This window comes from Camellia sinensis, chromosome 9, assembly GCF_055761805.1.
Source record: "Camellia sinensis isolate YWXY chromosome 9, ASM5576180v1, whole genome shotgun sequence".
Taxonomy (NCBI): domain Eukaryota; kingdom Viridiplantae; phylum Streptophyta; class Magnoliopsida; order Ericales; family Theaceae; genus Camellia; species Camellia sinensis.
The window spans coordinates 24,580,042-24,605,403 of NC_138969.1; the positions used below are offsets into that span (position 1 = coordinate 24,580,042).

General features: G+C 36.3%; 1 protein-coding gene across 1 annotated transcript in view; it reads left to right on the forward strand.

Moving 5' to 3' along the window:
• LOC114304784 (uncharacterized) overlaps positions 1-5,891 on the forward strand; it is a 29,418-nt gene extending 23,527 nt beyond the window's left edge. The window contains exons 4-7 of the mRNA XM_082888850.1: positions 13-68; positions 1,307-1,667; positions 1,959-2,029; positions 2,344-5,891. Of these exons, the coding sequence (XP_082744976.1) occupies positions 13-68; positions 1,307-1,563 (313 nt within the window). The 3' untranslated portion in view covers positions 1,564-1,667; positions 1,959-2,029; positions 2,344-5,891. The remainder of the gene's footprint in view (positions 1-12; positions 69-1,306; positions 1,668-1,958; positions 2,030-2,343) is intronic.
• Positions 5,892-25,362: the final 19,471 nt, after the last annotated feature.

The following is a 25,362-nucleotide window of genomic DNA, read 5'->3' on the forward strand; positions in this document are numbered from 1 at the left end:
TTACCCTCACAGGCTTTCTGTAGCAGCAGTGGCGGCAACTTCGCTCCTGTTCTCCCTCCGACATCCAGGTATATCTATCCTCTGCTCTCCTCATCTGTCCTCTCCTCTTTTTCTCTTCTTTTGCCTTCATTAGAATCAAACCATCTTCATTGTATTTGTTTTTGCTTTTGCCTCTACCTACTGTTTTTTTTGTTCTATTTACTGATTTAGATTTTGTGTGTGTCCTACATTGTACCAACAGCTTTGGTCAAAATGACTTCTTTTTTTGCTCTTGATTTTTTTTGGTAGATAATTCACCAAGCCGGCCCACCACCCAAATTTTCAATATAATTTTCAAAGAATATGTTTTCTATGTATATCATATATGTGAAAGTCTAAGCTTGTGTTAGAGTGAAACTATCCATGTGTGTTTGTTTTGCACACCATGTGTTTGTTTATTTTCCTTGCAAACTATCCATGTTTGCAAGTGAATGACAACAACAATAATTCCTTTCTGTATCAATTCTGCCATGAACCTTTTCAGAAATTGGGCTGGGTAACATTGTAGCTAAATTTTAGTCTATGAAAAAAAAGAGAAATCAGTGGATTAATAGTTGATTATAGGTTTCCCATACCTTATAGAGAAATGAAATTATCATTGACTCGTTGATCGGAAAAAATTATCATTGACTAACTAGTTACACAATGCCTAGTATTTATTTTCTTGATAGCATTCAGTGGACGCATGATTTGATAAAAAATAGAAAATCATGTGATATCAATTACAATTTCTATGTGTAACTGACATAGTCATTGTTGATTTTTTTATTTTTATTGATTTCACTTTTTTGGAAATATGATGCCTCATCAGACCTTATAGAAATACCAAATTTATACATTATCATTGATAATTTTGTCCCTTGTCTATTGCTTTTTCATGTCTAGCTGACTTCATTTATATGTAGTTGAACATGACTTTAGACATTTTTCCATTGCTGAAACTAACTGAGCTAAAGGACATTGAATTGTTGATTGCGAAATTGAACAATGAATAGATAGTTTCCAAAATGTTCGGGGAATTTTTTACATGAGGTATAATATAATGCTTTCAAAGCCTGTTCAACATGCTCTTCTTGCCTTATATGAACTTCGTAATGTGTGACATGCACGAAGCATAGCAGCCTTAATTTCTTTTCCACTTGTATATGTTGCCATTTTGGAGCTGTTTATTTATTTATATACTTAATTTTTTTGATATGTAAATGCTAAAGCTATTATTCTTCTTTATTTCTGTTTGTGGCTTGTTTCTATTGGATGAAACATACAGATGAGAAATTTGACAGTGATAAGGATGCGGCCACCAATATTTCTTGGGATGTTTCAAGGAGGGATATGGCAACCCAGATGAGCCCAGAGGGTAGCCCCTACTCATCTCCCAGGAGGCTGTCTTTCTCGCCATCAACTCCATCTGTCCTTCCCATTGTGGAGCTGGAAAGTCCCAAGACCTCTAAATTAGAAGTTAGAGATATACAGGTTGATGAACGGCTCACTGTGACTAGGTGGTCCAAGAAACATAGAGCTTGATTTCCTGGGAGAGGCTCAGAAAATGTCGATGAATGGAAGAAGAAAGCTGTCGAGGTTCGATCTTCTACTTGGGAAGTTTCAGAGGCAGCGAAAAGCATTTCTAAGTATGTATTTTGTTCTCATCCAACTCATGTTTTTCTTGTTTATAGGCCTGTTGATGCAAATAGACTTCAGATTATTTCTTGCAATTATTTAAGAATAGTTTTTTTTTTTTTTTGGGTGTGTGTGTGTGTGTTCTAATGTCATAAACTTCAATTTCTTGATTATATTACACTACAAGTACTTCAATTCCTCTCTGCTGATTGTTTCTGAAAAATTCCGAGAACCTATGTACAATCTTCTTCAAAAATGCATGGTTATATAGAAAATGATAAAATATTTATTCATTGATTCAGAATGAAGAGGAAGGAAGCCAAAATCACTGCATGGAAGAACCTTGAGAAGGCAAAATCTGAGGCAGCAATAAGTAAACTTGCAGTTCTTTGAAATCTTTTCCACATTGCATATTTGAATTTGTCTAGAAGCATTTAGATCATTCATCCATCCTATGTGCGCGAGGTTACCATAAACTTTTAGATATCTTTCAGGCATGGATCAATTATGTAAGAGCATTTCAATGAAATTCTACCATGTTTTATCTTCATTATATGTCATTGAGGTGCTATGACATTTAACGGTGCTTTCTTAAGATCTGCATTTTTAAACCCTAGTACTAGTCTACAACAAAATTTCCATGAGGTTTTGGTAATTAGGATTATTGACTTTAATCAAATGGTTCAGATGAAACTTGAAAAGAAGAGATCATCATCCATGGATAAGATTATGAAGAAACTGAGATCAGCTCAAAAGAAGGACCAAGAAATGAGGAGGTCGGTGTTAACGAATCTATCCCATCAAGTTGTCAAGACATCCAATAAGCTCGTATCTTTCCGCCGGACTCGCCAGATCAGTTCGTCGAGTGGCTGCTTCACCTGCCACGCTTTTTAGTGCCTCATCCAACTGTCTGGTGCTCCAATTGAATTGAACTTAACAAGGTAACTACTATTCTGGGTGTCAGTTTAAAATCTTAGTTTCCGCTACAATGTTACCTGCTTGAGCAATCAATAGGTGACAACAATTTCCATCAACTACTGATGACATACGACAATTATGCTACAATCAATTGTGAAGGTTACAAATTACACACAAACTGAACTTGTTCTTTTGTTTTAATTTGATTGATGCATTTTGATGTCACATATATATTAAACAAATCTCTTTTGTTTATTAAATGTTGTCTTACCTAGACATCAGATGCATAAACTTGTGTCAATGGCACCACTATGGTGGTTTTTAAAGTTTTGAGTTATACCATTTCATGGAATTCTGATACAAACCATACATATGCATGTGTAATGTGCTCATTTTAGATTTTTTGAAAATTGTGATTGCTGTCTTTTGTTTTCGCTAATATAAATTTTATTCTCGTAAAAGGCTCTTTAACTCTTTCCATGGATAGAATGACAACCGAAGAGTGCGAAGATGCATGAACATTGCACAATACAACCCTAGTATGATTTTGACACTTAAAATTGGTGTTGGCTCAATTTTGTTGCTGCATCAAACACCAGTGTCTCTACACATGTTGGATGATATGCCAGCTCAGCATTCTTGGGGATTCAATTTGTCTCTAATGATGACTAATAATGCCAGTATGCGTGTAAGTTTTTAAATCAACCTTTAGTTTTACTGAACCGTTTAAAAAAAACAGTATAGCTGTTTTTCTGGTTGGCCCTGTTTTTCCCGGAGCTTTTGAAGCTATACGTCTGCAGCATCTTAGTTAAATATTACTACAATTAAATTCCTGCAATTTCTTTGTAAATTCCCTAGTTGTATTTGAATGTTGTTATTCCAATGTCCAACGACAATTTATGAACACAGTCCGGGAATTTGGAGATGGGGATCGAAGTGGCAGTGATGGGTGGTGAGGTAGTGACAGTCATCGGCAGTTGCTGCAGGAGAGGGGAAAAGGAGTCGCAGAGGAAAAGGGTAGGGAGTAGGTAAGGAGTGATAAAATTTCGATGAGGTCCAGAATTTTGTGAGGTGGCAGAATTTGATTGGCTGTGGGACAACTGTGTTTTAATCTCTTGTTAGGAACCTTCTCCAGTAAAATAGCAGCACTTATAGCTAGACATATTAACAAAAGAGACATGTTATTGATGGAAATTCCTGTATGAAATTTACATACATGTTATTTAAACAGAGGAATACAATAATTTGTATATTTATTTAACTTGCTTGATGAATTATGTTTTGGAGATTAGAAGGCAGTGTTCCCTACTGGGCAACATTAACATAATCTTGGGGGGAATGAGCTGATAATCCTGGACACAACAAAATGCTCAAACGGCGTCGGATGTCAACGAAACTTGACACACACAACTAACTAGGCACAAATGACTTGTAGGAGAAGATGGAACTCGAAACCAATTCCCGGTTTTGAATCTAAAGCCTAGTTTCCATTTATGAAACCTTGTTCTTTGGAAACTCTTTTTCGAACCAATTGACACATTAAAATGCTCAAACAGCATTGGATGTCAACGAAACTTGATACACATGACTAACTCGGCACAAATGACTTGTAGGAGAGGACAGAACTTGAAACCGCTTCTCAATTTTGAATCTAGAGCCTAATTTCCGCTTGTGAAAATTTGTTCTTTAGAAACTATTTTTCAAACCGGTTGACACACCAAAATGCTCAAACGGCGTCGGATGTCAACGAAACTTGACACACATGATTAATTAGGCACAAATGACTTGTAAGAGAAGACGGAATTTGAAACCGATTTCCGGTTTTGAATCTAGAGCCTAGTTTCCGTTAATGAAAGCTTGTTAGTTTCCGTTAATGAAAGCTTGTTCTTTAGAAACTCTTTTTTGAACCGATTGACACACTAAAATACTCAAACGGCATCGGATGTCAAAGAAACTTGACACACACAACTAATTAGGCACAAATGACTTGTAGAAAAAGACAGAACACGAAACCGCTTTCCAGTTTTGAATCTGGAGCCTAAATTCCGTTTGTGAAAAATTGTCCTTTACAAACTCTTTTTCGAACGGGTTAACACACTAAAATGCTTAAACGGTGTCGGATGTCAACGAAACTTGACACACACGACTAACTAGGCACAAATGACTTGTAGGAGAAGACAGAACTTGAAACTGATTCCAAAGTTTGAATCTAGAGCCTAATTTCTGTTTATGAAAACTTGTTATTTATAAACTTTTTTTCCGAACAGGTTGACTCACTAAAATTCTCAAACGGCGTCAGATGTCGATGAAACTTGAGACACACGACTAACTAGGCACAAATGACTTGTAGGAAAAGATGGCATGCGAAACCGATTCTTGGTTTTGAATCTAGAGCCAAATTTCCGTTTGTAAAAATTTGTCATTTACAAACTCTTTTCATCTTGTGTTTATTCGATTATTGTTAGATTATAGCACAATGTGTTCAATCACTACCTGATTTTAATAGTATTATCATCATTGTAGGATGTAATTAAAGTTTCTTTGGATAGTTCATGTATACCAATAGTCCAATTGGCGGAGGGTCTTCTTATTAGTGACGATCCACTGTGTGAAATTGATGGAGCTCCAATTGGCCCTGAATATTGTAAAGTCTTTCTCTTAAAAGCGAAAAAGCTGAACGCCTTTTTGGAAACAACATCCCAAGGTTTAAGAATAGTTGGAGAAGCTGTTGGAAGATACATTGTGTGGCCCTCGATTCATGTATATGTTACAATCTTATTTTTGTATTTATTTATTGAAATAAATATCAAATGTTTTACATTTCTGTAAGGTTGAAATTAATTATTTTGTAAATGATTTTTTTTTTTTCTTTTTGAAGATTCAACCCTTTTGAGTACGTGACGATGTCTTTGCATATCGATATTGAAGCTTACAATCTTATTTATTTATTGAAATAAATATCAAATGTTTTACATTTTCAGTAAGTTTGAAATTAATTATATTGTAAATGATTTTTTTTTTTTGTTGGTTTCTTTTTGCAGATGCAACCGTTTTGAGTACGTGATGATATATTCGCATATCGATATTGGAGCTTACAATCTTATTTATGTATTTATTTATTTATTGAAATAAATATCCAATGTTTTACATTTTCTGTAAGTTTGAAATTAATTATATTGTAAATGATTTTTATTTTTTTGGTTTCTTTTTGTAGATGCAACCCTTTTGAGTACGTGATAATATATTTGCATATCGATATTGCAGGTTACAATCTTATTTATTTATTTATTTTTTGAAATAAATATCAAATGTTTTACATTTTCTGTAAGCATGAAATTAATTATATTGTAAATGATTTTTTTTTTTTTTGGGGTTTTTTTTTGGATTTTTTTTTGGATTTTTTTTTTTTTTTTTTTTTTTTTTTGTAGATTCAACTGCTTTTGAGTATGTGATGATATCTTCACATATCGATATAATAGAGCTTACTGTTGATATATATTAAAACAAGTTATAATATATATGTTTTTTTATTCATATTGTCGATACTTTTGTTTTCCTTGAGTTACAAAAATTTAAGTTCTTGAATATCAAAAATTATTAGTATTGTTAGAGGATGTTTTATATATTTTTGTAAAGAATATTTTGTTGACAATTGTTACAAGGTACATATATATATATATATATATACGTATGATTTTGTGAATGTGAATGTGAATGTGAATGTGAACGTGGATGTGAATGTATTTTATTTTAGAAAATATTAATAATTTGTACAGAGAATGAATTAATAAAATATATATTGATTTTATGAAAATAATTTTATTGTGACAATAATAAACCGTCGCTAATGTAATTATTATTTCCTTACATTTTATTAGCAACGGGTTGACCTGTCGCATATACATCATAGTTCAAATCTTTAGCGACAGTTTCAACTGTCGCAAATATGGTATTAATTTAATTCTACTTTTTTGCGACGTTTTAGACCATCGCTAATAATACTTTTTGCAACGGTTTAAACTGTCGCAAATACAATATTAATTTAATTTTACTTTTTTGCGACATTTTAGACCATCGCTAATAGTACTTTTTGCGACATCAAATATCGTCGCTAATAATATTTTTGGCGACGACAACCAACATCGTCACTACAAGTGAAGTTTTTTTTTCCTTTTTTATGTCAGGTTAAATCGTCGCAAAACCATTGATTAGCCATCGCTATAAGAAAGCAACGGTTTGTAACCGTCGCAAATACTTTTTGTCACGCCCCCTTCTGCCATCCCTCATTTCCCGTCGCTACTCCGTCGCAAAAAGTCTATTGCGACGATATGTGAACCTTTTGCGACATTTAAGACCGTTGCAAAAACTCTGATTTTTAGTAGTGTGTTTTAGTTAATTCTTATATACTGTTTAGCATATCTCTACTTGGCTTTGGCTCACCCTACTTGGAACACCATTTTTGAGGTACAGGGAACATGCCTCCAAGGTCTTAGCTTGGGTTTAATAGTTGAAGACTTCGTTTTGTTATTCTTGTTTTGATGTTAAATATATATTCAAGCCTAGGGCTTTTTATGTATAGAGCTAGGCCTCTCTTTTGTTGTATCCAAGTTATTACTTGGAAAGATGTAAGCCCGTAAGGCACTCATTTTGTTAATACAAGATAGAGCTACATGTAACATCTTTTGTAAAGAAGACTTTGATGAATGAAATATAACTTTTCTATTATGTTTATGGATCTTATGAATGATTGTTTCATGTTATATTTTGGGGGCATTACATGCGGTCTCCCCTGCACCTTCACTTCCGCACCTGCCTTTTAGGCAGGGTGCACACAGCCCAAACCCCTGCTTCCCGCACGTGCGGCTTGATCTCCCGCACGTGCAGCCCAAGACCTCGCACGTGCGGCCCTAGCCCTCCAGCTCTGAAAAACTTCGGCTTCTCCCCCGACACTCCAGAGTCAACCTCACACCCTTCGAGACGAGTGAAAACTCAGAAATGAAACAAACAAGAACAAAATTTATGTAGAGGAGTTCTCAAAAACAACCAACTCCACTGTTAACTGGACTACACTTTAAAACCCGACACTTTAACGAAAGCAAAACCAACATATCTCAAGAGAACAAGGCAACTCACGTACCGATCGTCACAACCTTCCTACCGTAAGAAATTTCGTCCCTGAAATTTAACGACGCCGAAATAAAACTAACACTTCAAGAAGGAAACACGATACCAAAGAAGACCTCCTAACCTACCAAGGAACATAACACAACTCCCAGCTACAACCAAACTTGGAATACTTTCCTGACTCTAGGTCCAACACCTCGGAATGCCAAGGACACCCGAATAGGGTCACAGCCTTTCCCTCGATTCATACCACTCACTGGGCCTATGAGACAAGAACAACAACAACCACAGCAACAACACGCATACCCAAAGCATCCACCACCACATGCCCAAACGCTCCTGAACGCTTAACACCCTAACATGGAGGAAAAATGTTTTCGCCACAAGATCATTGGTTGCTCATTCAAAAGGAATGGATTACAACATAACCCGACCCAAGACAAGACCCCGGCCTAACAAGCCCTTACAACTCCAGTCGACCTACATAACCAAACACACAAGGCTAGGATTAGTAATTCAATTAAAGAGGTTACATCAACTCATCCATAAAGGTATAATAATTAACAACTCAACCCAAAATAAAATTTTAACATTTTTCTCAGTTCTTGGTAAAAATAATTTCTTTGCATATAAATCATTTTCTTAAAGGTGCTCAAATCTTTCACCGGTCACAAGCCAAAATACAATTTCTGCCTTTCAAGCAAAACCCAAAATTTGTTTATTTCAAGTTCCGCTCCAATCATAACAACCAGCGAATCTCTGCCGTTATCCAACAACGCTCATCACCCACATGGTGATGCCACAACCACATCAACATAATATTTTCACAATATTAATTAACAGGAATAACAACCGTGCCATCAACACAAATTACCACAATCATACCATTCGGTTCGCCCAAGATCATTATTATTACCACGCAAGTTATCATCCACACAAGATAACGAAATGATCACATAACTAGTTATAACGAGAATTGTTGATATTATTTCAAAAGAAAACTCTATTTCTCATTTGTACATTTTCTCAAAATTTATTTCAAATTCACACCCCTTTTTTTTTTCAACAAAGATTTATGTCATAAACTTCAAGTAAAACCACTTTATTTTGTAATTATTTTCCCAAGACAAGCCTTAAAATCTCACCCCAAGGGTTTTAGTTGAAATAGAAATGCCATGAAAGTTTTCAAAAGCTGACAATCATCTTCTAATTTATTTTCTCAATGAATAACCAGTGAATCCCGACCATCACCTAATCGCATCCATCACACTTACAGTGATTTCTCAAAGTGACAACTACATTTCTATAATAACAACAAATAGAAATAAACACGGTGCTAAAAGAAACAATGCAATACGCATAACTTTCCAAACTTCGAAGGTTTCATACTAACACAAACACTAACCAAAAAGATCGTCGATACACGATGGCTTACGAGTGTTCCCAACCAAAAAGCTATCACTTTACTCCGATTCACGAGTCTCAAAAACTTACACAGAGAAGCGCACATTGATAACCACACACATACACGAGGCTCAATGCCTCAAGCATAACCCACGGTACTACGCCGCCTTCTAGCTAAATCTGTGCTAAATTTCCAAAGGTTCGACTTTACGGCCCACATCTAAATCATTCTAAAGTGACTATTTGTCACCCGCCTTGATATCGATCGACTGACTAATCACCCTAGAATTTTTCGCTCCCGGTCTCAAACATCTACACTTTCCTCCCGTCTCGTTCACCTAGAGACAGGTTTCCAAACACCGTTCCTCATACTTTTAGAGTCTTCTTAGCTTTCCCAAACAGACTACTCCACTATTGTTCCCAAAGAAATTTCAACTCATACGCCTAGGTGGCAAACGCGCTCTTATATTACAATACAAGACCGAATAGGTCAAAGGCGATCACACAATCCTGGTCACACAAGACAATTCTCACTAATGGTATACTCATCACCTAAGAACACAAACCATTCGTCACCCGAGTAATACTTCAAGCATCTACCCATAATCTAATAACGTCTCCAACTCAAAGCTGACCATAGCATAACACTGACCCTATTCACGATTGATAGGACCACAATGAACTCACAAATCAACAACTCAAGACACTAAACGACACACACTAGTGCCATCCTCACCATGCCGAGATACGCATCTCACACTTGCTTAGACATTCCCACATCACCTCCCCAATCTTCACAAAACTCTAAGGTCTCACATTTCCTTAATTTTAACACAATAAAAACTTTAAAATTTTGGCCCTCATCAAAACACTATGCTAGTCACAAAAATTTTTCGCGAATTTCTTATTTTCCACAAACAATTTCTAAACTAATTAAGAATCAAAGGCCATCACATGACCATCACAAAATTCAACATCTGATATACAACAACACTAGGATCATCAATACCCTTAACAACTTTTCATCACACATATATAAAAAAAATTGTTCAAGACTCATTGCATGCCCAACACATGAGGGTAAACAAACAACAATACATATGCATATACAACATATAACCACGGTGCTTTAGCATCCTACAGCACACTGATCAATAACAAAAGCTTCACAATTAATAACATAGATCTCTAAAACAAAAGTCCCTCTCAAGGGTGATGCTACTGCGCTGGTTTAAAAGTCGACCCTCACGAAGCTTCCGAAGCCTGGCCTTTTCAGGTCTGATACAGATAACGTCCCCGACTGAACTGATGGGACAAAGTCCGACTAGATTCTGAAACACCCAAAGAATTTACACGCAAAGGGAAAAAACGTCTAACATGGGCCTGCAAACCACAAATAAAACAAACAGAAGTCTCCTAACTCCGAGTCTGGCTTCGAGCCCGAACCTCACTGGGTCTCCTAACAGACAAGTCCGAAACCCCTGATGAAGATAAGGACTGAGTCTGAGAGTGAGCACGCGCTTGCCTCCACCTCTTACTAAGCCTAAAGTGCTTACAAACCGTAGGAGTTACCGAAGTGGCCTCCTCCCTAACCCGACCAACACTGCTAACCATGGCCTCTACATGGGCTGCCGCCTCAACTAAAAGAAAATAATTCTTCCACATAGATCTAACCACCTTCTCCCGGATATCATCATGTAACTGCCTCTCAAACTCATAACAACGACGCTCCTCGGTTGCCACCAACTCTGGAGCAAACCTTGACAAACTAGTGAATCTCATCTCAAACTGAGCCAAAGGAGTAGCATCCTGGCGCAACTCAACAAACTGTTCCCTCAACCTTTCTCGAGCAGAATGAGGGAAATACTTGGCCAAGAAGGCCTCGGTAAATGCAACCCACGTGGCACCTATAGTACCCTTCGCATACTTCCACCAATAATTCGCATCTCCCTTCAACTGGAAACTCGCCAAAGAAATCCTCAACCCCTCATCCTCGACTCTGAGCATGTCAAGAGTCTTGGTAATCTGTTCTAACCAACTCTCCGCCTACAGCGGTTTTGCCTCCCCCAAAAACTCTGGTGGATTGGAGTGAAGAAACTCCTTAGTAAGCTTAAGGGTACGTCAGTTGTCCCCCTCATTGTGAGCTAGAGCATCTTGCACCGCTCTCACAACCTCACGTGCAACTTCCTCACCGACAGCCGATGCTGCAACGACAGGTGCTAGGGGAACCGCCATGTCCCTACCAACACCCTTACTACTCATCCGTCCTCTATTTCCTCGTGCAGACATCCTATAAAATCCCAAAACAAAACCAACTTAGTGCACATCGCAACGGCCTCCCAAAGACACACACTCACCGCCACTAAGCTACAAAACACACTCAACCCCCAAAACACACAATTCTCAAAGCATATAAACAATCAAACATCTAAGCACATAACCGAATCAAGTCCACAAAGATAGCCACTTGTTCCAAAACTCCCAAATAATTCCTATTAGAAACCACGTTGATTAGGCGTGTTTCCAAGAGGACCTCAAACAAGTTCACCGGGTACAAGTACTATCCAGGAAACTTAATTCCATGCTCACATAAATACAACATATAAGTCTTAACATTTATCCCAACTATATGCAACATCCTTACCAAGCATAGCAAACCCCCTTGTGGTAAAAACCACTTCTCACGAGCCCAAGGTATTCAAACCCAGCTTGCTCTGATACCAAGTTGTCATGCCCCATTTTTTATTACTCGGATTTCTATTACCAAAGTCATTATTATAAATTCAATTTCAGAGATAGCATGCAGAAGCTCATTATATATATACAAGGAATACATAAGTAAGAATTCTCTCATTCGAATACAAAATGAATGCAACATGAATTTATATCTAAATAAATTGCCCGTAGGCTTACATCATTTAAATCAAGAGGAAGGGTTCAACCCTTTTACGTCAATGGCATTCCGCCTACACATAAAAGGTCCCGTGGCCAACAAATAAGGAAGATCCGTGACCTTGTAACACATCTCGATATTCACTTGAAAAAGGATTAGCAACGTGGGATGAACATAAAGTCCAGTAGGGATCTCAACATGATCCTCAAGAATAACAACATACAGATAGCTATGATCATGAATGCTAGTCTCATACCATATAAATAATGTGACCTTTTATAACCAAAGTATACTTAAATAAATACTTTTCTCAAAAGCATTCAGTTTATTCAACAACACCAAGGTTTGCTTTTACTACCCATTTTCCAATTAAACAATTATTACACGATAACCGTATTTTCCATTTGTGACAAAACACCACATAATATCCGTTTTATTTCCTTTTTTTTTTTTTTTTTTGGAAAGCACGTTCACCAAATCCGATTTCTTCACATTATTTATACCCAATATACAACCAAAGTCTGACTCCGCGCGTTCATCACATTCTCAATCTTAAACTCAAAATTTAACGAGATACTTTCAATAAAATATTTTATGGTAAGAAACTCCCTCAACCACTCTCTAGCACGTCCGAATATACATGAGCACATCTACTCAACACATAAGACAATTTAACCTTACTGAATCATAATCATCATAACACATAACACACACAGTTAAACTGAGACAACAATGATAAATAAACTCTGCTCTACCTGCCTGAAGCATGGTAAGCCAATGATACATCTTCCCACAATGACATGCCAATTTACCAGACACCAGCTGGAAGGGAATGGTACCTCTACCAATTCTTCGGGCGTTAGTTGGAAGGTAATGATGCCTCTGATTCTCAGTGCAGCCAATTCTCCAGGCGCTAGCTGAAAGGTAATGGTACCTCTCATACTCAGCGCATTACACATTTTCCAACCATCACTTCATACAACATTCATAGATAACACAAATGCACTACAGACACATGACCATATCAACAATCACAATGTCATCCTCCACCGATGACCAAGGACAAAACCTCTAAGCAATATGTATTAATGTACGAAATACAATCATCCAATTCTTATGAGGCATTAGGTCCAACAACAACAATTATGTTCCAAGGTTTTCAACTTTTACCAAGGTTCTTTCTCAATTTACAAAGAGTTATAATTGTCTCTACATTTCAATGCCAATTCCTAAAATTTCCAATTCACAAAGACCAATTATATATATAAGGATGAAACTCTTTTTCCTTCAATTAGCCAAACCCAAATCCATGGTTAAACAAATCATGACTCCCTCAATTTCAACTCAATCAAAAGTATCACCCAAACATTCCAATCTCATGATTACCCTTTTTTGCAATTTACAATTACCAATTTGTTATACCCCACAATGAACAAACAACACAAGTTTAATACCAAAATTCGTAAAAAAAAAAAACCCAATTAGTCTCAAATTAATCAACAATTCTTTGCTAAAATCCCATTAGCAGACAACATGATCAATTTCACAATTTTTAACCCCTTTTTACTATTTTGGGCATTATATAAAAAGAAATCTTAGGGCTTCTTTACTTTCTAAACATGAACAAGTTAAACCACTCCCCTAATTAACCCAACAATAATTAATTTCACAAATCTCAACCTTAACATCAAATCTTAAATCCCCTAGCATGGTTTTTATGCAATAAAAACATACCGCATGTCTATCTATAAAAGAGGTATTGAAAAAGACCAAGGAAATCCCTACCTTAAGAGAGAAGAGGAGAAGAAGCTCAAAAATCAACTCCGCCAGAATACGATCTCCACTGGTCAAGACGAAGCCCTCGACGTGCTCATCATTTGGGTATAAGGAACTAGTATCAAAATCTCTATGGATTCTTGAGATCCAAAGGAAATGTAAGGATTTGAGGGTTTGGGTAGAGAGAGATGAGAGAAAAAGAGAGACACATATTAGAAAATGAGAGGAAAGGGGCCAAATGTGCAATACATAGCTGAAATGCATGAAAAACGAGACAGAAAATGTGCCTGGCCGCACGTGTCGCGCCCTCTCCCGTACGTGCGGAGCGGCCTCCCCGCATGTGCGGCTCTCACCCCCCACACGTGCGGTCTCCCCTGCACCTCCACTTCCGCACTTGCCTTTTAGGCAGGGTGTACACAGCCCAAACCCCTGCTTTCCGCACGTACGGCCGTGGCCCTTCAGCCCGGAAAAACTTCAACTTCTCCCCCGACACTCTGGAGTCGACCTCACACCCTCTGGGACAAGTGAAAACTCGAAAATGAAACAAATAAGAACGAAAATTCTGTGGAGGAGTTCTCAAAAACAACTAACTCAATTGTTGACTGGACCACACTTTGAAACCCGACACTTTAACGAAAGCAAAACCGACATATCTCAAGAGAACAAGGCAACTCAGGTATCGGTCATCACATAGCTGGAGTGTTGTGCCTCTCCTCATGGTCAAAATGGATGTTCCAAATAGAGGTGCGAACATGTTTTTGGGTAGGTGGTTCAATATGGAGGTGGAAGAAGTTTGAGAGAGATTTAGCTAGGCGGGTCGACTGGTTCAAAGTCTTGGGATTGGGTTGAGTGTCAATTGATAGTTGATGATGGGCATGGATTTTGGGAAGTTAGTTGGTGATGGTGTTGGGGCATTGAGCCATCGGGATGCGATGGTGGAAGGTGGAAGAAATTACTTCCATGGTTGTGGTCTAAATCCCAAACAGGTCACTTGCTACTTAAAGGTGCTTGAGACTTTTGTTTGATTACTTTTAAGGTTTAAGAGAATTGAGGGGAGAGATGAGTTTATATAAGTGTGAGTACTAAGTAGATGAAATTTGTCCCATCTATAAAAAATAGATGAAATTTGAATTTTGACTTCAAATACTTGGTTTAAAGTTTCAACATAGAGTGTTTTGGTAGTCCAAATTCTCTGGGGTCAAGAAACCTTGAAATCTCATTAAATTTAAACCTTCAAATCTTATTAAATTTTTAATAGGCAGAATTATTCTTCAAACAATAATTGTTCATCATTTATGATTCTCTATAAAGGAACATGATGATTTGACTTTTATTTTGATTTTCAAAACTTTAAAACATCAACTTTCAAATTAAAAAAAAAAAAAAAAAAACTTAAAAAAAATTATGTGCAACAAAAAAAAAAAAAAATTGAAAAAATTGAATTCTTTTTTTGTGCAAAACTGAAAATTGTGTGTCTATAAATGAGCATGATGATGGAACATTGATGTGTAAACCTGGAAAAAAAAAAAAATTGACAAAACTGATAATATTCTTAGTTTTAAAATTAGAAAAAACTGATAATGTTCTCGATTTTATTAGATAGTTGAATCAAACCAATAAGTAGAAGGACAAAAATGTTTAATCTCATACTCTGTTTTTTTTCCCCCTCGGTTAGTGAAACAATTATCTAAAACATTATTATGCAAAATTGATAATGTTCTTAATTTTAAAAAAAAAAAAAAAAAAAACTGATAATATTCTCAGTTTTACTAAATATGACTTATTAGTTCAAAAAATCTTACACAGGACCTGAGTTACCATAACATTTATAAATAAGATTTTTAATAATGTTATATCATCAGAATTTTTTTAGAAAAAAATTAGAATGATTATTTATGAGATTTACAAAAGAAAAAAAAGTATAAGTTTTTTAAGTTTGGCATTTTAATAAAATTAAAATGATCTAAACAAATGCATATGACATGTAGACACATAAATAAAAATAAATAAATACATATTTTAGTATAAAAGATACAATAATATTACATTTCAATCCATATAATGAATGAATTGCTGATAACAAATGGAGTTAAGTGTTATATGAATTAAAATTTTAAAAGAATCAATGTAATTATGTCCTACTTGTAAAGTGCAATTAATTTTTTCTAAACCTCTAATGCGATTAGTGTAGTTTACCCAAAATTTTATACGATATGGCGTTCTATGAGATTTTTTTAATTTAAATCAAGGCACCCATCATTGTGATTTGTATAAATATTATTGTCATATCATTTTGTATGAGTTTTATGTATAAAAAAAATAGATTTGTAAACCATTTTTTATTAAATATTTGACTTTCAGAAAACATTTGGACTTAAGATACAAATAGAAAAAATATATATGCATATACAATATAAGACTAATGTTAAAAAATACTTCTAAAAAATTATTTAATATTGAGATTAAGTTAAAAATTATTTTAAAAATAAGTATAAGTGTTAAAAAAAGTCAACTGTGTGTGATAAGAGACTATGAATCCTTCAAGAATATGTAGCAAAGAGAACAAAATGTAGCATATAAACATCAATAAAACACCATGAACTGAATGGTATTTGCCGAGTATAAGCCAGAGATTAGGGTTGTAATTTTAAAGTTGTCATCAACTTGTTTCCTATCGTCTAGATATAGGTCTAATCACCAACAATATTCCTCTTTCACAAGTAATACTAAAATATAATAGAGTGAAGAAATACTTTTTCCATAAAAATTAAAAAATTAAAAAAAAAATTAAAAGAGAACAAATCAAAATTTGAACCGGTAACTGTTCACTTTGAACTTGTAAACCGTTCACATTACTCTCATGTGTAACTTTAAAAATGTTTACCAAACTTTTAAAATTAATTACGTAGCTCGCATTGTATTTACAAATTCAACGGAGAGTGTATATATCATAGGAAAGTTTAAATCAAATTTATACTATAAAAAATAGATAGTTATTCTTAAAATTAAATTTGTCATTCATTTTTTTAAAACAAATATAATTCAAAGATATAGATATTCAATCATTTTGATTTTTTACATGAATATTCTATTTAACGAGTCTTAAAAAGTGAACGGTTTAAATTACTAAAATTGGTCCCAAAATGATTCTACTAAGCCCAAACGGTCTCTCAAGCTAAGCCCTTTTTAAAATTATGAATAAATTTTATTGTTTGTGATAAAAATTATATTCTCTTACTAGATTGTACAAGTTTGACCCGAGATTAATCTACCCTTAGTTTAAACAGAAAGAAAGGGATTTCTTTCTTATCCATTAATTGGACTGGAAGATCTAGTTGAATGGAATATGGTTCGCCTTGGGCTTTCTTTAGTGATTCAAATCGTCTATTTTGTTATCGACATATCATTCAGATCAAAAGTGTCAATCAACTTAGTACAAATTGCAATTAGGTTGAAAATAAATGTTAATTTGACATATATTCTAAGTCTTGATATGCATGGTTTTAGACGATCGCTTTCAGAGAAACAAATAGCATAGTTGTAGACTTTTACCAAAGAAAATTCTTTGCGAGTTCACATTCCGTTTATTTTGCCGTAAAATTTTTTTAAACAACATTTTATTTATTTTATATTATTTGATTGGTTAAAAAGTAAGTAAAATATTTGCATCATAAAGTGTAAAATAATTACGTTTAAAAATTTTGGAATTTTTTTTTTTCCATCACAGTTCATACTTTTTTCTTTTTTTTCTTTCCCTCTATAAATTTCTATCTAAATTAAAGATCCAAACACAGTAAAGAAAAAACAAAAAATAAATGAAGTATAAAGTTGTGTGTGAATATTCATTATATAGCCAACCAAAATTTAAAAGATAAATTTATTTTATGAAGAATTTTTTGTTTTCCTCTATAAATTCTTTCATAAATCAAAATGTACTTTTCTGGAATATTTTAGGGAAGGATATATTCTTAATACAAATTTCATGATTTTGGTATGAAATTATTCCTCATAAAGTTTGATGGGCATAGCCTAAATAGTTGGTCCAATGGCCCGTCCAAATAATTCCCGACTTAACTTAAGCCCGGGGGCCAGGCAAAAAGAAGAGACAAGCCGTCCCATTTTCTTTCGTGATTTAATGACATGACGACGCTGCCATGGCTAGCTATAGATAGCCATAGAGTTAAGGCTAGTAGAATAGCGTGAAAAGACAAAGACAGGGGAGCAATCATGAGTGGGGCACGGTAAGCCAAAATGCCAACAAAGGTATGAAAGATATCAATACATACATACCCTATCTAATTACTTCTTGATTCTTTTTTTTCCAATCTAACTTAACCATCGGAGGGTCCTCAAGAAGGAACTCCACCCCCTAGGTCCTTCGTACCGAACTTGGTGCAGGTGCTGTTGGGAAGACGAAGTTCGACCAACCCATGGATCATTCAAATCCTGTCCAACCCATCTCTCGTCCGACCAAACTACATCATCAGTTGGTGTCGTTTGTGCGAAACTTTTCAGTTGAGAGTTGTGTTTATTGTTACCAGAAAACGGTTTCTTTAGCACCCATCTTTGCTGTCGAAGTGAATGGTTACGACACGATCCATGGATTCATAGCACACCACCGGAAACCCTCAAGTCGAGACCTCTAACCTAAACAACCCACCTCAATACTTCACTGAACTTACTAACAACATTAACCGCTTGGCTGAACAAAGCAAAGCCTTAATTCACGCCTTACATCAATGTGAGCTAGCAGCTCCTCTACCCCCACCACCACAAGACATTCTTCAAAACCAAGACCTAGTCTAAGACCACCATCCTTAGCAACAACAAGGATCACTTCTTCCGCCACTCACCCTGCGAGAACCCCCGCCAAATCCGAATGGCTTACCTATCCCTTCTCAAGGTTTGCAACTCAACCGAAATGACCCTCAGCCCTTCCAAAACCACCATCGACAACAACAAAACACTGTCGCCTATGAAGGAGAAGCTAGTAGTGTCCAACCCCTCATGCCAAAGGAAACAATATCCCTATTTGGGATGAGCAATTGCGGGTTGTAAAACTCCAACTACATGGGGTCATGGAGAACATGCAAAATAAGACCTCCTTGGCCGTTGATAATCTTGTCCAAACCACCAACTCTCATTTTGCTGCTTCTATTAGAGATAAGCCTTTACCCTCAAAGTTTAAAATGCCCTTCATAGATACATTTGATAGCACGACCGACCCAGTTGACCATCTCGAAGCCTACAAAACACTCATGATCCTCCATGCCTTCCCCGACGAGATCATATGTCGCGCTTTTCTCATTACACTTAAAGGGTCAGCACGACTATGGTTTAGTCAGCTTAAGCCTGATTCAGTCACCCCTTTTGACCATTTGAGAAAACACTTTTTGGGCCACTTTATCGATGCTCAATGCCAACAGCACTCAATAACTTAGTTGCTAAACATCAAACAGACTAAGTGTGAGGCTTTGCGTAGCGATGTGACTCGCTTCAATACTGAGGCCTTGCAAGGTGAAGTGAATGATGACAAGATCATCTTAACACCATTTATGGCTGGTCTACGCTCCTCAGACTTCCTATTCTCTCTCTCTAAAAATCCTCCGAGCTCCATGACAACCCTCTTAGCCAAAGCTTAGAAATACATGAATGTTGAAGACTCTATGGTAGTTTGTCAAGACTCTATGCCCAAACCCTCACTAGTCAAAGATAAAAGAAAAGAGCCTGAACCAGAACATAACCAATATCCTGATCGATCCACCTAATACTCCCGATCGACCCCACGCTCTGACCGATCGGCTCTAACTCGCCCGACCAGTCAGTTCAAGCGATACACACCCCTAAATTCCACCATGGAGTAAGTGTTACACCAGATCCAGCATGATTATAACTTGAAATGGCCCAGACCCTCCCTTAAGAGGCTCTTCTGACAAGCGAGATCAATCCAAATATTGTCTCTTTCACCGTGACCACGGCCACAACACAAAGGACTACATCAACCTCATGGATTAGGTGGAGGAGTTGATCCGCCAAGGCCGAGTGAGCTAATTTTCCATAGCTAAACCCTACAAACCCCCCCAGACACAATGGCAGCGCTCTTGACAAAGGCCCAGAAGTGCATGAACATAGAAGACTCAATCCTCATCTGCACGAAGGTAGAGACGTAACCCTTGCCAACCAATGAAAAGAGAAAAGAGTCTGAGCCTGAGCATTAACTTTGAACCTAAGGTAGAAACCTTCTTCATGCTGAGCACCTCAGGAGATATTTTCAGTGGAGGTCCAATTTTATTTTGTCCAGTTCCATTCCATTTTTGTTTTATGTGTTATCCCCACTTTCAGTTCTTTAGTTTGCTACTTATGTTAAGTGCTAATTTCAACCCAATTATTGTCAAAACATTATGTATAAGCTAAAATTGAGAAGATCCCATCATCAATAAAAAGTGGCTACTACAATCTGATTGTTATTTTGCATCCATAAGCCATGACAAAAACAAACACCAGCCGACCTTCCAAGGCCTCAGCTAGATTGAGTCAAACCTTGCGGTGTGAGCCAAACACCAACCGACCGTCCAAGGTCTCAGCTAGATTGAGTCAAACCTTACGGTATGAGTCAAACACCAACACTAACCAACCGTCCAAGGTCTTAGCTAGACTGAGTCAAACCTAGCGGTAAGAGCTAAACACCAACCGACTGTCCAAGGCCTTAGCCAGACTGAGTCAAACCTTGCAGTAAGAGCTAATCCATTAGCTGACCGTCCAAGGCACCCATCTGGGGTATGCAACCTTGCAGTCTTGAAGACTCAAAAGCAACAGATAAACACTTCTTCAAGATGAGCACAAAAACAAACGAAGGAGATCAACATCATGAAGTGGAACCAAGCATTAATACACATTAGTCTGCTATCTACCCTAGAGCATTTCGAAGATGATGCCTTTCATATGGAAGACTGCCATGTGGAAGACCTCCATGCGGATGACCATTCGGAAGACCGCCATGTAGAAGATCATGCGAAAGACCGCTATATGGAATACTATGTAGAAGACCACCATGCGGAAGACCACCATATGGAAAACCACCATGTGGAAGACCATGCGAAAGACTACCACGTGGGAAACAACCATCTAATCAACAGCTTGAATCCCATCAACATCAAATGGAGACTGAGCAAACTGTAGCTGGACATATGATATCATACTTGACCTTTTCTTTTTTGAATTCCATCAACTAGGGCTATGCCAGCGACAGGTCGAATATGTAAAACCTTAGCAAAAGTGTGCACCAATATGCTCTTACTTGGAGTCACCATTGTCGGGTCTACTAAATCTATCTCGAAAAAATCAAGAGAAATTGATACTCTTTAGTTTTTCTTTATCATCATCGTTAGCGTGAATCTCCAGGAAACTATAGCACGCCATTAACAGTCCTTTAAGACTACATGAACTAGTGAATGGTGAGTAGAGATTGAAAACACACACACAGAGAGAGAGAGAGAGAGAGAGAGAGAGAAAGAGAGAGAGACCAGTCTTCTCGGAGAAACTAGGACGATCACTCGCTCCTCAATTCCTTCCCAAAAATGACCTCTATCAACAATATCACACTCTATGGCTTCCTCCCTTCTGGGGTATATGGATATAGCGAGAGAAAGTGAAACAATTTTGCTTCTCTCTCTCTCTCTCTCTCTCTAAATAAGTCACTGTGATTCGAAGGATTGTCGTAGTGGGTTTCTTGACATCTGAGAAAAATAAGAGTTTTTATGGACTACTTGACAAAACATCAATCAAGCATGTCATTCAACAAATAAATTGATGGGGCTATGTTAATTCAATAATTCCAAACATGGAGATAAGTATTGAATTTTGAAAAAATACATGAAAACTTGTAAGGTCTCGATGTCCCACACCGGGAATGGAGAGGGAGTTCCTAGACTATAAAAGTAAAAACCTAGACCCTTATATAGCATCGAGGCCTTTTCCCGGATGGTGAGATCCCTAACAGAACTCTCTAGTTAAGCGTGCTTAAGCTGGAGTAGTTCTGGGATGGGTGACCCACTGGGAAGAACAAATCTGTGCGGACGTGGCCCAAAGCGGACAATATCGATGGCATGTGAAGGGTTGGGGTGTTACAAATGGTATCAGAACCAACTCTCCGAAGTACCAAGTGTGGGCCCCTAGCGTCTCTCGGTGCATGTGGGTGGGCTTGCGAGCTGGCAAACTACTACACGAGGACGTGCAACCCTAAGGAGGTAGATTGTAAGGCCTCAGTGTCCTACATCGAGAATGGAGAAGGAGTTCCTGGACTATAAAAGTAAAAACCTAGACCTTTATATAGCATCGAGGCCTTTTCCCGGGTGGTGAGATCCCTAACAGAACTCCCTAGTTAAGCGTGCTTAGGCTGGAGTAGTTCTGGGATGGGTGACCCACTGGGAAGAACAAATCCATGTGGGCGATTGCCCAAAGCAGACAATATCGATGGCATGTAAAGGGTTGGGGCGTTACAAAACTAACCAAGCAAAGCAGTTAACAATCAGAAAGCTAATGAGTCCCATGGTGATCATAATATAACAAATATCAAAAAGCAGATTCACATGAATTATTTTCAAACAACCAAACGAAAGTCTTGCAAGGGCTCCACCCAAAAATCAATTACTACCTCGAGTGGGACTAAGTTGTTAGAATAATGAAACCCAACAAATCAACAAGCTTATTTCACTAAGCACGCACAACATGTATTATTTTGACCTAGCACTATCAAATTAAATCAAGCAATGGACCGAGCGGTGTCACGACCCAAGCCCGCCCCTATATGTTTAGCATTATAACTGGCCAGTAATCTTAGGATTACCGAAGGCCTCTGAAACAGATTAACACAATATTAGGAGCTAGCAGAAGCAAATAACAAATATATAACATCTATTGAGCTGAACAAACTTATATGAGACAGAAAAATTTTAAACTTTATATACATACATTTACACATCATCATATATATAGGCTAGACTAAAAGGGACTTAGCCCTAAATACAGAATAAACAAAAACACTTGCTAAACCAAAACAAGAAAACAAAACTTGAACTCTAATCACATAGCAATAACCACTTGACATATCTGGAACCTCTATGGGAGGCACATTCGTTGGCTAGCAGAAATAGATTCCAGGCAGACACCTCTAAGCCTGGTCATACGCTTGATTACCTACATACATAAAGAATACAGTGAGTTGGAGCTTAGTGAATAATAACAAAGTAAAGGGGTTTAAATGAATGATGTCCCATATCAGATTCAAAAAATAGATTCATTTTATTCTAAAAACAGAAGCAGATTCATATTTATATTCTTGTTCAAATCATATACAGAAATCAGAGTTCATATCAGAAACATATTCATATTCTTATTCAGAGTTTGGGAGCATGTACTTATTTAATTTCACAGAGGATCATATGTGGTACACCCATTAGCGCTAACAAATCAAATACAGAGCATGAAGGGTCATACTTGACCAATTCCATAAAGAAACCTCCGGTACTGGAAATAGGTAACATACGTAAGCCACGGTATTGTTATCCTCGGGTGAGGGCCATGAGACCACGGTATTATTACCCCTGGGCAAGGGCTATAAGACCATGGCATTATTACCCCCAGGCAAGGGCCTTGTGCTCATAAACCACCGTATTGTTACCCTTGGGCAAGGGCCTTGAGCTAAGAATGCCACAAATACATTTTTAATACATGGACAATCATTCATTGATTCACAAAATAGCATTTCAAAAAACAAATCATATCATTTCAGTCAGAAAATACTTATAATCAAACATAGTTTTACAGAGTTATCACTTACAAATAGCTCTAGAAGCAGATCTGACAAATTAAATAAATCAGGCAGACGATAGTGCGCGGCCTACACAAACACATAACATATACACATTGGAACACAATATTACTTCCTTAATCAAACTTGACTCCTTTTTTCTTTTATCTGTTTAAGTAGTCCGAGTTCTACTGCGCGTATTTTTTCTTTATTCAAATAAATCGGGTTCTCATTTCACATATTCTTTCATTATTAAATCTTTTCCAAATAAATCGATTTCTTACTTGGCTTCTTAGTCAATTATTATTAAATCAGTGACTTATTCCTTAACCAACTAAATTAAGTTGATTGTTAGCTTATTAATCTTTATTGAGTCATAAATCATGTCTAGAATGCTTTGGGAAGAGATAAGAATAAAAGTATGAACTAAATGCAATTTTTTAAAATGTGCTGAAAATAGTTGTTCACTCGAGCGAGCCTTTAGTCACTTAAGCGGTCTGTAAAAGACTGCAAAAGTACTGGAAGCCTTCAATGCACACTCGAGCGGCAATTAGTTCGCTCGAGCGGTCTGTAAAATTCCAGAATTCTAAGTTTCTCAAAAATAGCTTCCCAGTGCATTTTCAATCTTTAAACCCATACTAATTTTGCTTAAAACTCTTAAAACACTTTAGAAAACATAAACACTTATTTATTTATAAATTATTTGCTAAAAATCTTGAAACACAATATTTAAATCAAAACCCATGAACTCATGATTCTAAAATTCCTTTTCAAAATCAAATGCATAGTAAAATTGCATATAATTTATGGAAGTTAATTTAATTACAACTTTCAAAATCAAATCCGAAATAATTAATTTCTAAATTACTTTCATAAACTTGAACTTGGTTCCAATTCTTCATTTTCTTGTTAATTTCTTTTTAATTACATAAAATTGACTTCAAGCTCTTTTCTATTTTCCTTCAAAACATGAAATTAAAGTTATAAACTTCTCAGAAAATCATTTGCATATATGAAACATTTATCAAAATCCAACCAATTCTACATTATCAAGCTCAAACCTTAATTAAATTCTTAATTTACACCAAAACTCAATCACAAACTTATAATCTTTAAATCAGGAATTGATTTCTTAATTTACATTACATGCATGAGTTAAGGATTAACATCCAACCAGTTCTTGGTTTTCAAAACAATTCAAAACCCCATTTAACTTTAAGATTAATTCTAGATTTCCATGAACTTCAATATTTATAAAACTTTGCCTTCTTCTTCTTAAAAATATGAAATTGATTAATTCAAATGCTTTAAAATTCATAGTGTATATAAATATAGAACCTAATTATATCAAAGTCTTCAAAATCAAACTCAATCTTAAAATTATTTTCCCATGTTTATTAACCTAGCTCATACTCTTCAATTTAATCTTAATTTCTTCCAATTACATGATGTTGATCCCAAACTCATCTTTAATTTCAAGTATAATACAAAGATTCTACAAAATTAAGCATAAATTTCGTACCTTAAATTTTAATTTCAGTATGTTGGGTTGATTTCCCTCCATTTCCCTTTGCTCTTCTTTCAATTTCACAAATCTCAGAGTTCCTTCCTTTCTTCACTTATCCTTTGCTCTCTTAATTGTTTATCTTTGGATCCTCATTCTCCATCAAGCATCTTTTTCCCAGCAACAAAGATGAAGTAAGTTCTCTCTCTCCCTTGGTTTCCTTCTCTCGCTCTCCCTCTCTCTCTCTCTCTCTCTCTCTCTCTTTTCAACTCAAAGCAA